The sequence below is a fragment of the Halyomorpha halys genome, unplaced genomic scaffold, assembly GCF_000696795.3.
Source record: "Halyomorpha halys isolate HHAL.00 unplaced genomic scaffold, Hhal_1.1 Scaffold933.1, whole genome shotgun sequence".
Taxonomy (NCBI): Eukaryota; Metazoa; Arthropoda; class Insecta; order Hemiptera; family Pentatomidae; genus Halyomorpha; species Halyomorpha halys.
Genome location: NW_027113808.1, coordinates 17362 through 35636, shown reverse-complemented (window position 1 = coordinate 35636; position 18275 = coordinate 17362). Strand labels below are relative to the sequence as shown.

The 18275-nt window shown below is 31.7% G+C and overlaps 1 protein-coding gene across 1 annotated transcript in view; it reads right to left on the bottom strand.

The window, feature by feature from the left end:
• Positions 1-2554: 2554 nt before the first annotated feature.
• LOC106687233 (venom protease) overlaps positions 2555-18275 on the bottom strand; it is a 19677-nt gene continuing 3956 nt past the window's right edge. The window contains exons 2-9 of the mRNA XM_014430995.3: positions 17675-17863; positions 17165-17250; positions 15269-15292; positions 12835-12885; positions 9273-9403; positions 8385-8644; positions 3689-3855; positions 2555-2842 (exon numbers count right to left, since the gene is read on the bottom strand). Coding sequence (XP_014286481.3) covers positions 2654-2842; positions 3689-3855; positions 8385-8644; positions 9273-9403; positions 12835-12885; positions 15269-15292; positions 17165-17250; positions 17675-17863 — 1097 coding nt within the window. The 3' untranslated portion in view covers positions 2555-2653. The remainder of the gene's footprint in view (positions 2843-3688; positions 3856-8384; positions 8645-9272; positions 9404-12834; positions 12886-15268; positions 15293-17164; positions 17251-17674; positions 17864-18275) is intronic.

Sequence of the window (18275 nt, the reverse complement as noted above, 5' to 3'; positions counted from 1 at the left end):
TAGGAGGATCGCAAGAGCTTGAGCAGCAGAACAAAACTCAAATATCCGTCAGATTGCGTCGACTAGAATCAAAACTTATAAGGGCCTAAGCGAGTTATCCCGCCCTCGGGAAAAATTCTCATCTCATTAGACATTTTCCCTCCCGTAATCTGCTTTAACGCTTCAATCCACCTCTGCAATTTCTGAGAGGCCAGCGGCTAAGGGAATTTTAATATAGTCGGGAGGTTTAGAGGATCTGAGCAAGAACTTAACGATTTAGTTCAAGGCCATAAGTCTTTTTTTAGGAGGATTTATGAAAATAAAATGATCTTTACACATTATTCAAAGATAAATAATTTTATATATATACAAAATCATTTAATTTATTGTTTTATTATTAAAAGATTTTATAATATTTATTAAAAAAGAATTGTGTTTATCTAGTATTAAACTGCAATTATTTAGAAAAGGAAGTTCTTGTCAGGAGCAAATTTTAAGCCTTAAACTTCTCATAAAATACTACACTACCAGAAGGAAAAATCTTCAAAATAAAAAAGGACTTTAAAAAGGCCTACGATTCCGTGGATTGTGAAACCCTACTGGAAATCCTGAAAGAATAGATCAGAAAACCATAAATCTGATAAAACTGACTGATAGATATAAAATCAAAAGTGAAATTTCAAGGCTTTATAAGCAAACCTTTTCGGATAAAAACTGGCTTGTCTCCAACACTTTTCAACATAGTCCTGAATAAAATCATGAAGGAATTCTGGAAAAGAATAACTCAAGAGCCATATTAGGGAACAAAAGCAATCATATGAAAGTGAGTTGTTGGGCATTTGCAGACGATTCCACACTGTTGGCAAAATCAGAGAAAGAGGCTATTAGTCAAATAAATACCCTACAAATAATAGCAGAAAATCAGGCCTACAAATATTATATGAAAAACAGAACTCATGATTACGGAAGTAAATTTTAAAACAAAACAGTCAATACTAAATATGGAAAAATAAAAGTGGCCAGAAAATTTATGTATTTGGGGGAAATATGTCAAAGTGGTTCTGAGAAAGAGGGCATGCATGAGAAAATCACAAAATTTAAGTTTAACTTCTCCTCCAATGCAAAATTAAGGAATTACAACGTTGTGATAAGGCCAGTGGCTTCAGGATGGAGACCGCATGCCTATCCAACTTAGAAAAGCTGCTAGGAAGAGATAGGATGATCTTAATAAAAATCAAGAAAACATAAGAAGGCTACAGGTGAAGATCTAACGAAGAGATCTACAGAAAAAATCAATGACTTGGAAACCGAGATAAGAATCAAAAGTCTGATGTTCAATGGGCACATGAAAAAGATGAAAGAGGAAAGATTTAACAAAAAGATCTTTAACAAAATTTTTAGCTACAAAAGCATGGGAGGATGCTCGAGGAAAACGAGAGAAGATAAAGAACCTTATAATTTCAGATACGGACAGGACTTACAGGAAAACACTGAAAAATCTAGCCAATACTGAAAGAGGAAAAAAGATGGGTACGAAGGAAGAAAAGAAAGGCAGTCGAGGATCATGAACCTGCGATGGGAAGAAAGAAAATCAAGACTCTCAAAGAAGCCTAACCAATGATATTCACGTAGGCCTCAGTGGCCAGTACGCAAAAAAAATAACACAAATTACAATTATCTACAAAGAAAAAAAAATTATTGCATTTATTGATTGGGAGGTCTGTGCTAACTAGGGCCTCCTTAAAAAAATGTTTTACGGTGGTAGATGTCGTTTTTATTTCAGAAAGAAGTCTAGTCTAGCTAATTTAGACCGTAAGTTATGTAACATCATTGAGTAGTGTGACGGAAAAAGAATTTATCATAAAAAAGTTATATGTTCACTCATTCAAAATCATTATTTCTTTTATGTTTTGTAATATATTTAGCTTATAATGAATGAGAATTTTAAACAACGTACCTTAAAATGTACAAACAATCTAACCCAACAATGCCCTTTTATGGTACTGCTACATAATGTACATTGGACTGGTCCAAAGTACATGAAAACAATTCAAGCCACTTCCCTGTTTATTCTTCAGGATTTGAGATACATTAAATCATAATTAACCGACTATAAATATAATATAAATTAATTTGATGATAGAGGATGTATTAATGTTTTTAATATATTCTGACTTATCATTGAATGCATTTTTTTATTTATTTTTTACGATCCCTAATGTAATATTATTAAACGATAAATTTAATTTTCGTTAATATCAGTCATTTCATATTTTTTTGTTGGTCATAATTTTTTTTTTTATCCGTTTCGGCGATATGTATACTAAAATGATATACCGAAAGATAAAATATTTTTAAAATAACCAACGTATCTTAAAACAACGAGTAATAACGCTGTATTGAGAAATTTAAAAAAAATATATATATCACTTAAGAAACTACGAAAGATTGAAAACAAATAATCCAAGGTATACTGATTTTACACACATGTGGTGTAAAACGGGAAACCAGGATTAACACAAATTTAAGAAAATAGCTAATCACTGGGAAATAAAGTTGGTTGATTGAAATAATACTCAAATATAAGATAAATTTCTTGTAATATAAAAGTATAAATAAATATAAAAATGCTCACTTCAATAGATAATTTAAAAATCAAGGTTTATTATTTTTTTTATTCAGAAACGATTACATCTTTAAAAGCTATTTCTTCTATCCAGGATATGTAGTTGGAGACCCTGGTGTAAATTCCTGGAGAATCTGGAAGACCGCATTGATTCCCGTATGAAGTTATTCCAACCTGAATCTTGAGGTGTCGATATTGATAAGTTCCTCGTATTATCAATGGACCACCAGAATCACCCTGAAGACATTACAGTTTATTATTAAGTTGGTTAACCGTTGTCTTTGTTAAATGTATATAGTTTGGGCTCATATATAAGAATTATATGGTTTTCCAACCACACCTCACAGTAATTGTTTACGTTTAGCTGTCATACTACTTGTAATTTTATGTTAATGCTATAAAATGTCTAATAACATTTACATTTAGACAAGGTTCTTTAGTGGGGGCACACGATACGAAATTTTTAAATGCTATGTTGTCAATAGGGGTTATTGAGAAATAAGTACAATATCTCTCTATTGACATTAATGTCGACTCAGCAATTCAAGGAAATTTAGCAGGATTTACGATAAAGGAAGATATATGACAATCTTTTGTTGACTTCAGATACTCACTTTAATAAAGTATAAGGCGAAGATTAATTTTACATCAAAAGTAAGAAAACGCTTTTATATGTTAAAAAAAAATTGTGATAACTCATATATAGAATATATAATAAGTGGAAGTATAGTTTTAATTTATTTTAATTATCAAACATTATTAAGTAATTAAAAGTTATCGTTATAATACAGTATGACAATTAATAGACGTATACTATTAAAACAATCATATTGATTTATAAAAGCAATTTACCTTATTGTCTATCTCAGGTAAGCAGTTCTCTTATATTTTCACTTATAATTTTGATTCCATATTACTTCCATGCGCATTATTATTTTAAACATACTTACATTCTCTCTCACCCTCCCACACGTTCAGAGTCGTGAATAATATAAATCATTAACTAAGTAATCTTTAATATGTTCTGCTTATTAATATGCATCATGATTTTTATCAAAAATGTTACTAAAGACTAATAATTACCGGACAGGCATCCTTGCTTCCATCAGGAAGACCTGCACAGATGATGAGGTCTGGCTGATGGCCCAGAGAAGACTTGGGGCTGTAGGAGCTAAACATAAGTCTTCTGCACTCAGTGTCATTGTAAATATCTACTTCCCCTTCTAGAAGTTTATCACTAGTAGCTTCGGCTGTAAGAGTAATAAAATAATACGTCAACACATTGGAAAGTACCTAAGGAAAATATTCTCATATTATTTCTTTATAACATTAGCTAATTATTTTTAACTAGCAACCCGAAAAAAAAAATTTGGAGAAGATAACATGATATTCGAATTGATATGTATAAAAAATACCGCCTGGGATCAAAAGATAAGCCGTCCGAGGCAATGACTTAGGCAATAAAAAATGTTAAACATCTGTGTCCTGGGAGGAAAGTGCCTAGGGTAGGAAACCCTAAATAAACGGTGGATGCGTGCAATGATCTAGGAGCTGTTGACCTCAGGCCCTACCTCCCGTTTCCTCGGGGACCGTAAGTAAAGGGGGTAGAGCTAATTAGAAGACAAGGAACGGAACCAGGGCGAATGAGAGGAAGGGGAGACAGGAATGGATAAATGAGGTGGCAGTACAGTAACGAGGACAGTGGTAGTGGAGACAGAGCATAGTTAGTGCAGACAGGAGTGAGACCAGAAAGGCAGTTCCAAGTCAACCGGAGATGGTGCAGAAGTCCAGGATGACATGGAGGGACGTTGGATGCAGGAAGCACATTAGAGGCAGAGGAGGAAGATCCACCGATAGGCCCGCCGGCCGGAGAACAATCGCCGCTATCGCCAAAGCTGACAGGCGCATCAAGACAAATAGACCTTTCAGCACCATTTTGAATGGCAATTTTAGAATTGATAAACTTGGAGTCAATGTGAATAACAAAGATCCTAGCTGGTATTTCTCAATTCTTAATATTGCTATGTATCTGTTATCCAAAAGAATAAGTCAATTAATTAATTAATTAATTTATATTGAGTCCTCCGAAACTATTACTATAATTGAATGCCAATTGAATATCTTTATATTCAATAAAATATTGTTACTATTTAAACGTAGGAAACATTAGGGAGTGGTAAAATTTATACATAGGTGTATGAAGTACAAAAAGGAACAAAACACTTCAGGAAAAAATATATTATGTTACAATAACTTAGGGAAATTATTTAGATAGGTTGTTTGCCATAAAATATTATATACATTTACATGCCATATGTTCATACATTTCCAGTCGGTTCCCATCAGGAATTGATAGTGATGCATAATAGAAATATCAATATAAATACAAATATATAAAAAATAAATAAAATTCTGTCGTAGAACCCCTGTTCAGCCTTAGAACTGCTTGAAAAGACCAACACATAACAAAATGTAACTCATATAGAAGGCGTCCTCAATTATCTAATCACTAGTGTGAAGACAGGCTAAGGTGATCAGAAATTGATAGCTTCTATTATCATAAGTATGTTCAATTAGTGAATAAACAATGTTTTACCTGATATGTAAAGGTATAGATTGCAAAAGCTGTTTATAATGTTAATAATATCAGCTTTAGTACCGATTTCTCAGTTTGGACTACTTGAAGATTAAATTTATTCCATCTCTATCAAATCAACACATGTCGATGTATTTCATATGTGAAAAAGTAGTCCGTTGTCATGCAGCCTTCCAAAATGGAGCACATACAGACAAAAAAGTAAGCCCTTGCCATTCTTTCAAGCACTTAGAGAAAAAGCCATCCATAAGATTGATGTTTGTGTAATCATCTATGCAAGACGTTGATGGCTTACGAGCGTACTATAATAAATCTTTACTAATAGGGAAGTCGGGGAAACCCCACACAATTGGAGAGCAGCTTATTGTGGAGGTCCTCAGCAATCTATTGCACAAGCCCGCATATGATATCATAAAGAGAATTCCTTTGAGCAATAACACCATTCAGTGACGAATTGACGAGACGGGACACGACGTGAAAAACATTTTATGAAATATCCTACAAACCAACAGATTTTCTCTCCAATCGGACGAGTCAACATTAATGAATCTCTTATTATTAGTGCCCAGAAGAAAAAATGGTAGTAATTACTAGTCAAAACTGATGAGTATGCCATGTATAGGTAGGGGTAATAAAAAATGGCGGCTGTTTCAAAACCTTAAAAATACATTAATTTTTCATTCCGAATTATATATATTTAAAACTACCAACAACACTAGAAAATCCAAAAGAACATTATTTAAAGAAGAGTAAATTTTCTGAAATATTAACCCTAATAGAGCTATTTATGTCCAATAGTTCTCAAGATATAGCAGTAAATATAGTTATGAAAAAATTTATTTCAGAAACTAATGGATGTACTGATGTCTGTCTGCTTTCAAATTATAGCTAGTTCAACTAACTATAAAATAGTTAATAATGTTTATCTTTGTAGAGGTTGTAATTTTTATATATGACAAATAAACTCACAAAATGTGAGTTTTTGGAAAAATATATCTCTAGACCCATAAGGCGCACATATGTCTGCCAACACTCAAAATAAAGGTAATTTAACTTACAATAAGTTTATGACGCTTATCTTCTTAGGGGTAGGAGTTTTTATGATATTCACATATTAATATAAATTTAGCAAATGAATATTTGTCCGAACAACTATAAATCAATTTATTTTAGCAAATTTCATGAAAACTACTACTCCTATGAAAATAAACTGCTTTATAGCCCATCAAACTAACTTTGATTTGAGTGCTAATACACATCTGTACATCAAATGGTTTCTGAGATATATATTTTTCAAAATAAATTCACTAACTACTGATCTTTTAGTATGTCCTATAGAACATTTTTATGAAATGTTGCTTTTTAAAAAGTTATTTCTCGAGGACTATTGAACATAAATAGTTCTATCAGGGATTACATTTTAAAAAATTTACTTTACTTCAAATTATGCTCTCTTATATTTTCTATTGTTAGTATTAGTTTAAAGATATAGAGCTCCGAATAAGAAGTTAATTATTTTTAACGTTTAGAAACAGCTGCAATTTTTTATTCCTCCTACCTATACGTGGCAGACTGATCAACTTGACTAGTAATCATACATAGTTTTCAATTAAGTAATCAAAAAATGGGGTGAAATAACTGCCTTTTTTCTCCTCTAGGACTCCTGTACTATGTGTTAGAATATGATGGATATATTAAAGATGAAAATATGTGTCAAGAACTGCTTTATGCTACATATTTAGAAACTGATATCAGAGGGGAATCGATTTTTCAGGGCATGGAACGTTTTTTACTAGCTATTCCGTGGAAGAACATTGTTTCTGCAACCACTAATGGTGCATATGTGGTTGGTCCTCTTTGTGGTTTTATAGCTCTTTTAAGGCGGCAACTGCCTGAGGTACTGTTCATTCACAGACAGCATTTAGTTGCTAAAAAACTGAGTCCTAGATTGCACCAGTTTTTACAATCTGTAATAAATGCTGTCAACAAGATTCGAAACAATTCTTTGTACTCTCGATTATTTGCTCAGCAATGTGAGGAAAACGACGAAGCCTTTACTCGGTTACTCCTTCACACTGAAGTTCGCGTGCTATTAGAAGAGTCTTGGCTAGAAAGATTTTCAGCTATTTTTGAATCAGTGTTAGAATTTTTTACAAGAAAAAGATCCGTATTTGAAAGAAAATCTGAACAATTGAAAAACAGATTTATTACTTGACTGTTATCTTTCGAATGTTTGGCAAAGTTAATTTGCAGCTGCGGGGTGACAATGAGCCTATGTGGGTAAACTTATCATCTATAAGCAAAATTTAAGCAGAAAGAATATTCACAGTTACCGCATTCGTCAAAATTACCAGAAATGCTTCAAGACGACGTTATTTCATCATGTCACTTACTTGGACCCATTAAACAAGTATTTTACTGAGAGGTTTGAGGAACTCTTAAATTTACAAATTCCTCAATGGATAATAAATCCGTACGACATCACAGCCATGTAAGAAGCCAATGTTATAATGCAAGTAGAGTTTATCACCATCAGCCTGTGTTGTCGAGCGTCTGTACGAGGAGCTTAAGCAGAAGTTCACCCAATGGTATCAGAAGTTTGCAACCCGAACATGCTCAACATTGAAACAGTGCATCCTGCATTGTGGAACATTGCTGGTAAATGCCTTATCGCTTTTCCATCATCATACCTAGTCCAAAATGGCTTTAGTGTGGTAACAAACAATTTGACAAAACTATGAAGCCGTTTGAAAATCAACAAATGCGGAGATTTAAAGCAGCAACTCACCAATATTGAACCAGATTTAGCTAGATAGGTAGAAAGTTTGTTTTTTTCGGCCAAGAATCCCCATTGGAGTCCTATACTGCCTTACCATGGTTGGGGGTCAAAGTTTTTCATTTTGTAGGACCGCCATACAATGAAAAAACTCAAAGCCCCAGGTCGGATTCGAACCGTTACAATACTTGAATTAGGCAATAATTAAACCTGAAACCTTTTAATTTATATATTATTATTATTAAATTATTATTATAATAATTTAACCTGAGTGTTCCTAGGAGGTTAGGAAGTGTTCCCCATCTCTTTAGTTAGTGCAATAATAATAATACACATTGATTCGCAAATATATGTATAATAAGATTTGAAAATCAAAAATGTTGACGTATAATCAAGTTAATACTTACCAAAACCAGTCCTCCCCCATCCGGTGAAGTTGGCTTTCTTCTGGTCAATGTGTTTATCGGCTTGGAGGCAAACCGGTAACACATAGCCGCTGAACACAACTTTACTATCCAATTTGAAGAGTGCGATATCATGATAGATCTGGGTGTCTTGATATTTTGGGTGAACGGTTATTTCGATAATGCTCTTGTTCACGGGCATTGCGTCATCTTTTGTAGAACTTATATCCAAGTCTCCTAACCTGGCCCATTTGGCAGGGCCTCTGTAATGAAATAGTAATGAATTTAATTTGATGTAAAAAAACAAAAACAAAAAATAATTAAAAATAAAGCAGCGTATAAACTAAATCTAAATTAGATAAACTTGAAATCCAAGTAACATATCCGAACGCGAATAGGCAGGTAATAGAGCTCACATATACACCATATTTATAGATACCACACCATATTATCTTAAATCTATTCCTCTTTAAAATATTTACATTCAGCATAAGGAATTCGGAACCGAGCTTGTGAACTTATTAAGGTGAATGCAGGAGTACTAAATCTCGGCGCATCCTTTCAAACAGTGTGGTGATATGGGATTGTGCTGAGGATTTGGGTGATGAGTAAGTTTCTAATGAAATATGGAAATGTATGAGATACACAGGAAATTAAGGTCATGATGTAGGGTATTTATGTAATCTAAATTTATGAAATAAAATACTGTGGTTTATAAACTATAGATACCACTTTCGTACTCAGCGTATTTTTTTTTTTTTTTTTTACGGTTAACAGAACGAAAAGAGAAATAATTATTATCGCAATATATTCACGCTATAAATAAACTAAAATATTAGATTCTACAAAAGTATAGAAGCATAATAGTTTTAAAAAATTGAAGATACTCACAAACTGAATGGATAGGCACAGTGAGCTGCACTCAAGACATATCTAGGAGTGATGAGAGAACCACCACATCCCCACATCACCTCTCTGTCATCACAATTCTTCTTCTTACTACCACAGAAACCAATCAAAGCCTGCGTGTTTAAAATATTGCGTAATGAAGTATTTATATAATTCAAATCAAATTCAGTAATAGATTTGTTTATTGGTATTTTCAAGCAAAACAAATAACTATTTAAAATAAAAATAAAATGTTTATTTAAATATTCCTTTCCGACAATGGAAAAAAAGCTGAACAATCATTTAATGTCTGGTTTACAAGACAATAAAGTTTAGTTATGTATTGTGTATTATTTTATTTGCCGACATTTACTAATTTAAAGGATTTTTAAATTTTAAAATGAAGATTTTAAGTAGGGAGTATCCATTTTTAATCTGATTTTTTACTCAAACTAACATTTTAGGGTAAATATGTAAAACGGAAAAGAAAATTCGGTAAATATTGATCAATATATTATAGAAGATGACATTAAAACTAAAATGGATGTTGATATCAGTAAAAGTTATCATAAGAGGACGAATTTGCAAGCAATTTAAACTCTGTATAATTCGTAGAATATCATAAGATGTTATTATACCATTGTAATATTGCATTAATACAATCTATAGGTTACTAATAATATATCATTATTGCAATCGATAAGAAATTATGTATATTTATACATTTAATTACATTACTTGCTATGTAACTAAACCATATTTAATTGAATAGGGCTTGTGGATATTCATTATTGATATTTTCCAGCTCATAAATATCAGGTAAAAGCGGTCTGTTTGCCTCTGGAGGCCGGTATTAGTAAGGAGGCGGTAGCAATAAGGGTTAAGGGAGCACTTACCCTGGGTATGGATGGTTGAGTATTCCTGAACGGGTAGAACACCAGGCCTACATCATGCCAAGCCATAAAGATAAGTGACAGAACATAAAAAGTGTTTTTGAAATAAAATAAAAAACACCCGATGTTTAGGTTTAGGACCAACCTACTCACTATTATTGTATATTTGAAAAGTCATATAAATAAGGCTACAACAGAGGTTTGGAGTGGAGGGTTTCCCCCCGTTTTTCAATTTCAGGCTCATTTTTAGTATTGCACGATTAAACTATCTTAAGTCTCCTTTTCCCGTGTTAAACAAGCAAATATTTCAAAAGTGGTATAGGGCCGTAGGTCCCAGGAGGTTTAAGGATCGTCTTTTTTTCCTGTGTTATGAACAACCTGAACTGAACAAATGTCACCTAATTAGCACATTCTAGTAAACTAGTTAACACGACTTCATTGGAAAGACAATTCAATGATAAATAAGAATATTATAGCAAGAGAGTATGTAGAGAATATGTGGTATCTATAGTTCTCGGTTTTAAGAAGAAAATTAACTTCACCTCTTTTCCTGTCGAAGAGATCCGTTACTTAGGACTACGTCTCGACAAATGACTGACATGAAATCCTCATACAAGACTGAAAAGACAGGAAAATGCTCGTCGATTCCGACTATTACAACATTTACTAGACAAAAGGTCTTAATTGCCAATCCATTACAAAAGACTGATCTATATGACTATTATAAGGCCTAACTGGACATACGGAGTTGAGCTTTGGGTCTCCACTAAACCATCAAATTCCTCCCGAATCCAATCCAAACAGTCCAGAATCCATCCTAAAATCCTTAATGCTACTTTGTCACAAATCAAGTCATCATTCAGGAGCTCAATGTCCCATATGTTGCAGATTTGGCCAGAACCAGATAACATTCCTTCCATGATAAACTTCCAACCACCCAAATCCTCTTGTTTCTAACTTGGCTCCTTCATTGCCTAATAATCCTCCTAGGCGTCTGAAAAGAAGATGGCCTCGAGATGTTCTCCTCTAGAAATGTTATTGGAATTCTACCAATAGATTTCGAGGGTACTAAAAATAAAGAGATAGAGATAATTAGATGTATATAACTTATGCGTTGTCGGAGGAATAATATTAAAAAAAAGTAGGAAATTGGGCAGAATAACGGTACGCAATTACTACAGGAATAACACTGTTTTATTTGCTCTCTTAATGCTCCTTATATACATTCTGGTGTTTATTTACATGGGTAGGGAGTATTAAGGCGGACAATACGCCTTGCCGTATTATAACTTATATATTTTTATACAGTTGTAAATAACAATAAATAAATTATTAAAAAGAAAAAAAAAACTTAATCCCTTAGCCCTCATTTGTTCCCCTACCATTTTTCTCCATTATAAATAGAGATTTGGAGATTAAAATTTGGCTTTTAAGTCTTATTTAAGTTGTAAGAGAATTGATTTGAAATGCTTGATATGTACTCGTTCTTCGTCGTTGTGTATTTTGTAAATATTCTGTGCACCTTTCCATGGATTCCTTTTTATCTTTGTATTGATATATAAAAGAATTGATCACTGCATCAAGAAAAAGATAATGATGATAAAGTTGAAATAGTTAATTATGGTTCTCCTTATTCTGTAAATGTGCAACAAGACTGGGTTTCCATAAATTTTGGTCTCTTTGTGGCTTAAAAAATATTAATTTTATGACAGCCGATATTGATTTTGTCATGTATATGTAATTTTATTTTTAAATTAAAGAGGAATTTTCGCCATTAGTGCTAAAGAGAATCTTCAAAATGAAGACTTAAATCATCGGTGTTGATGAATTTTAAAGGATGATAAGGTTTACGGAGAGAAAATTCCTTTGAAAAATAATCTACTGCCATTTATTCTGTAAAATTTAGTAACCCATTAAAATCAAGAATACAATTTGAATACTTTTTGTTTTGTTGTAATAAATGGATGGCAATCGACTGCGGTGGTGATGTTTGTCTCTACATGCAGATTGACCGCTTGGGAACATTCCCAGAATCATTATATCTTTACTAGAATATATCAGCTGATATTATAGTAATAGGTCATATTAAAAATATATATAAATAAAAGAAAAGTATCCAATAACATTAATTGATATAATAAAGATGTAAATAAGTAAAAATTGTACATTTGATTTCTTAAGGTAAATTTGAGGGCTTTTATCGTTCCGTGAAGTAGCCACATTATTTAATAATCCGGATACTATTAAATCCCTATAGTCTGCCAGTAACTGTTTAGCAGTTAGTGGTTCGTTACACTGTCTACATGTTCATGACAGTAAATATTCATGGGTTAGTCGAGTGTGTCTTCGAATGCTTAAAACAATTTAAGGCTTTATTCTAGAAATATGCATTCTCAAACATCGTTTTGGAGCACACCATTATTTTTTTTTTACTTCAAAAATGTTTCTTAATTAAAGCATTTTTTTTTTTTTTTTTTAATGTTGTAAGATAATTTCAATCTTAACGCTATTTCGTTCATTCTAAAAATATGTTTCCCGTTTAATTTTTTTTTTTTTAATTTTTAGGTCAAAATCACAAAATACATTACATTTCAAACATAAAATAAAACAATAAAATAGCTTATCATCTGTTATAAACAATAAACAATAATAAAACTATTTTTAAGCCTTACCATATAGGGATGTTCCCTAGCAGGCACCACTGTTCCACCATAACCGTATTGCTGAAACACAGTTGAAATAAATGATACCTAGATTTATATCCCTGCATTTTAAGAAACATTATATTTTGATTATATGTAAAATTATATGTGTGATTGTTTATTGAGTTATTCATTTTTTCCCTCTTCCTAGCCGTTTCTGGCTGCTGAGCTTTATTACGAAGGGGTGTATGTTATGTATGCCCAACACCAATTTCATATCATGGCATAAATTTATAGGCGCATCAATTAACAAGATGTTACTATCTTAAATATCTGTGCAACGACATGTTGTAAACTGAAGGGCTCAGATATAGGAAAATTGAACTGGCTTTCGTCATTCACCACTGTTTACTTCGACTTGCAATGTTAAATATTACATTTTCAATAATCTTTGGCTTTTGAATGGTATATAATAAGTTCATATTAGAACTAAATATTTATTTTTTTGTCTCTTTACGTTAATTATCGAAAATCCTTTCATATTTTATACTTATCTGTTTTTCAATACTAATAAAAATGTTAAATGGTTAAATACTTCAAATCTAGCGGTAAGAGGGATGCGCTGGGATCTCAGAGAGCTCTGCTCTATCTCTCATACGTAGGGGATATAGTGGGCTCAAGGATCCTCATGTCGATAGTGAAAATATTATATATAACAGTGTGAATGTGACTGGAGATTATTTTATTTTTATTATTATTCTATTTTATTTATTTATTTTTATTATTATTCTATTTTATTTATTATTTCTTATACATAGTTCAATTATTTCTTTGTCCTTCCGTTTGTAAATATTTAGAGAGAGCTATTATTTATTTTCTATTTTTTTTTCTATTTATTTATTTTTTTCATTTGTTTATTTATTTTTATGCTAATGTTATTTTGTTATGCTTATGTTTTATACTGTTATATTTTTACTTTATTTTATTTATTTATTTTATTATTAGTTACTGTGTTATATTTAAAGCTTATTCTATGTTACGTACGCTTATATGCTTATGTTTTATTTTAGTATGAATGTAATCCGTTATCACTATTATTTATTGCCGAACATATGGCAGATTGTTTATCAATAAAAAATTTTTACAAAAATTACTTAAAATAAACAAAATTAAATGTACTTTTAGAGGAAGAGTTTAGTAAAAATCGTTATTAAAATACTTTATTTAAGCACTGTTATTTCAATTAGATTTTTTCAATTAGGAAAGTCTCATATTAAAAATATTTTATATGCGCATTATATACATTAATACGCTGGGTTAATCAACACAATCGTCAGAATTGCATTGCCATGTTGCCAATTCATTACACTTATTTCTACTAATTAATAAATAATTTCACAAATTGTACGTGACCAAGTGATTCTACTTTACTGACTAAATCCGAAATTATGGGAAAAACTAAAGGACCAATCCTTAAAAAAACTCTGAGCTCCTATAGTTTGATGGTATTATACAAAAATCATTTTTACTAATATGAATAAATTAATGAAAAAATTAATGCTAGAACTAATGTCTTTGCTCATAGGGACATGGTTCACACATTATGATTAATCGTCCGGCGAATATTAAAAAAAATTTAGTATGCTGTGTTGGCTATGTATTAAGTGAAGGAATAGGATTTGTTCAAAGGAAAGACCGGATTGGTGCATGGAGATTGGGAAGAGAATACCAGAAGGAGATGGTTGACGAAGGATCCGGCGAAGGATGCGGTTCTATGGGATGGCTATTGGGATTTGGTGTTTAAAGAATAAATGGATGAACGAGAGAAAGGAGATCGGGAATATAGGTTTTTTTGTTTCTATAGACTTGAAATATAAAAACATCAAGGAAGTATAGATTGAGTAGAGCCATTCAACTTGGTATACCAAGTGGAGACATAAGAGTAACTGGGAAAACTAAAGACAAATCTTACGATTCATAAATCTCTTCAGTCTCATTTCTGGATCAGCAAATAGCTTTCAGTAGACCAAGGAACCGTAGTCGAAATGAGGGAAAATGAAAGAGGATGCTGACAGGTATTCTGAGGGATGAAATAATGGAATCTTTGGAATTGTTTAAGTACACTTATGGACTTGATTGAGATCTAGGATATATGATTATTTCAGGAAAGGTGTTGGTCGCAGGTGACTCCAATATTGTGTATTGTAAGCTATTTAAAGAAAACATACTTTACTTTAGTGTGAAAGGCAGTAACTGAAATTTCTGCGCTAAAAAAAAAATTGTGCTGATAAACACTCATAATCATAATCGGGGTCAATTATAAATTCTCCCTAAGGCTGACTATAACTGAATTCTCAAAAGATGTTTATATAAGTAATAGTGTAATAGATTTAGTTAATTAACTGTGCATAAGAACATCAACAGAGACCAGAAAGAAAGACATCGCCATAAATAAAAAACTTACCGGACCAGGAGGGGTAGGCTTGACCTGAAACATAATTAAAATATATTTTGTTTTACGTAATTAATCATCACAACCTATTAATATCTTGTACAATTATTTATTAAATTTACACTTTTAAATCTAATAAATGTGAATAAGCTTGAAAGTATGATATGACAATAATCGATATCTTATTTTATTACAAAGTTTTCTTTTTGTATAAATAAGAAACATTTTTTGGATCGTATGAAAAACCACCGTACTTTTTTTCAATCGTTGCAAAATAACTTCAAAACTAAGGCGCCTAAGAGAATAATTTATCTTGAAGTCGATAAAATTTAAAGAAATTTGAGATGAAAATGGGCTCTGAATGACAATTGCTTACTTCGATAGTTTCTTTGTAAGCTAACACTTTACTCCATAAACTTAAAAAAAAAAAAAAAAATTAGCAGAATTCTGCTGTGAAGTATTATTCAAAATATTCGAACACTCATGTTCATTTAATTTGAAGTAAGTATTTTTTTTTAATTATTTATTTATTGTAATTTACAACTGTACAAAATAATACAATAAGTAAATATTTAGTATGTTTCATATATACACTTGAAAATCTTGGGAAGGAACCACCCATTGGTGGTACTTCAAACATTAATTTATACTAGAAAGTCTCGTGGCGATCTTCTTTTCAGACGCCTCGGAGGATTATCAGGGATTGTTAAGGATGAAAGATTAAGAATTAATGGGTTAGGATGGTTAAGGAGTTTGGAATAAAAAGACGCATATCTGGTTTGGGTCAAATCTGCAACGAATGGGATGTTAAGGTCTTTATGAATGATTTTATTTGTGACGTAATAAGGAGCATCAAGGATTTTACGTAGGATTTTGGATTGTAACGATTGGATGCGGGAAGAATTTGATGGTTTGGTGGAGCCCCAGAGCTCAATTCCATATGTCCAAATTGGTCTGGTTATTGTAGTGTATACTAATTTTTTGTAGTGAATGGGAAGTTTTGAGCGTTTGTCAAGTAAGTGTTGTAGCAATCGGAATCTACGAGCAGTTTCTTGTCGTTTCAGTCTTGTGTGTGGATTCCAAGTAAGTCTCTTGTCAAGATGGAGTCCTAAGTATCGAATCTGTTCAACAGGCGTTAGTGGAGTATTTAGAAAGTTTACTGTAGGGCAGGATGGCAGAGGCTTACGACGGAGAGTAAAGGTGATCTGGTGGGATTTGTTAGGATTTATTTTTATTCTCCAGTTTTGACACCATTCTTCAATAGATGCTATGTGTGCCTGTAGTGTTTGTGATGCATTAGTTGGGTCGTTGTTTAGAGAAAGTATAAATGTGCATCAGTACCGACCCATTTAAAAGTCAATTCGACATTTGAACTTTTAAAATTCAGCCGACATGATTATTTTAAAATCTCATGTCTCAGACTTCATTCAATCCTAATTCCAGAAATTTCATGATGACGTTAATACTCATCTTAATGCTTTAACGCAATCCTTACAATTTTTCTCTAAGATTGAAATGATTAAATTCTGCCAATTTTCAATTTTTTAGGGTTCTCTTGGAAAATTTTAAATCTTCTATTTTATCCAGCGTTATCTTGATAAAACAAAATCATAAATCTAAAACTAATAATAAATGCTCAAGATTAAGTTAGCAATAAATAAACTAAGTAGATGAATGTATTCACCTTATATTCCTAATTCGATTACACATTTAATTTAAATACTTATAAACAAAATAATATTAATGATTGATTTTTTAATATTAATATCCGAAAAATAATTAAATTATCTTATTTTACATAATCGTAAGTTTATATAAACAACATATATTCATTAGTAATTCACAAGTAATTGATTGTGAATTTCATAGTTTTGTTTATTTCTAAATCTATGTGTTTAAAAATTTTACCTCTTCCGGTGGTTCAAATCCATCAATTTTGATAATTCGAAAAGGTGGAAATATACGCTGTGTTTTATTATTCAACTCTGCACAAACTGTAAAAAAAATCAATAAAAACAATCAGTTTGTTCCCAATAGTTAACCATTCCATACTTTAAATAAATAATAATAATTATTTACATACCTATATATACATAACTACCTATATTTGTATAATTTTGAAAATTTGGATCTATTTTTCAAGTTAGTAGTATTAAAATCTAAATCATCTAATTAGAACTGAATAATGCAAAATATTCAATTATATGCACAAATATAAACTTTGTGAAATTAACCTCAAAAAAGAGGACACGTGCAATATTGATTAGAAATTTATTATTCTTTGGATCGTGAATCGAAAATAAGTATATTTAATAGGTTTAAGGTTTAATGTTGAGTCTTTTTACTTTAACTGATTTATCAATTGCAGTCACCTGCTACTAGTACTCAGACATAAAACAGAAATATAAGAGTTCTTACTTTTCTTAACCTTACGGCCTGGTTCTAAGACAGGAGCTTGCTTGGTCGGGCAACATATGGTCGGTTCCCAATCCGTCCCATTGAAGCTGCAAATCGGGGGATGGTTGTTCTTGAAGTCTCCAGCAGTCTTACACTTAGAAAGCAATCTGCAAGTACCCTGGCCTCCACCAAGAGGAGTACAAGCCTCTCCTTAAAATAATAATAATAATAAAAAGAGTGTATTAGAGTGAATTAAATTTGTTTTGGATAAATATGATAAACTCAGATTTCCTGAATTAATTAAGGCAGTAGATCTCAACATTTAATTACTACGGGTAAATAAATAGCGGATAAGCCCTACATCAGGGGTGGCCAACTTTTCCGTATATAAAATCTACTCTTTATCGTTTATCGTGTCGTTATCGACTTATCATAGACGTAGTCAAAGGGGAAAGAACTGTGTTTCCGTATAAGTTGCATTCTAGCGAATATTAAACAACAACATTTATTATTCACCATTGTAAAAAAGCAATCAAGTTCCCATTCTTCATTGAAGTGATGAGTTTTCGATATTTTCGCTTTATTACTGAAGTTCATGGGTATACTAAAATGAAAAAAAAAA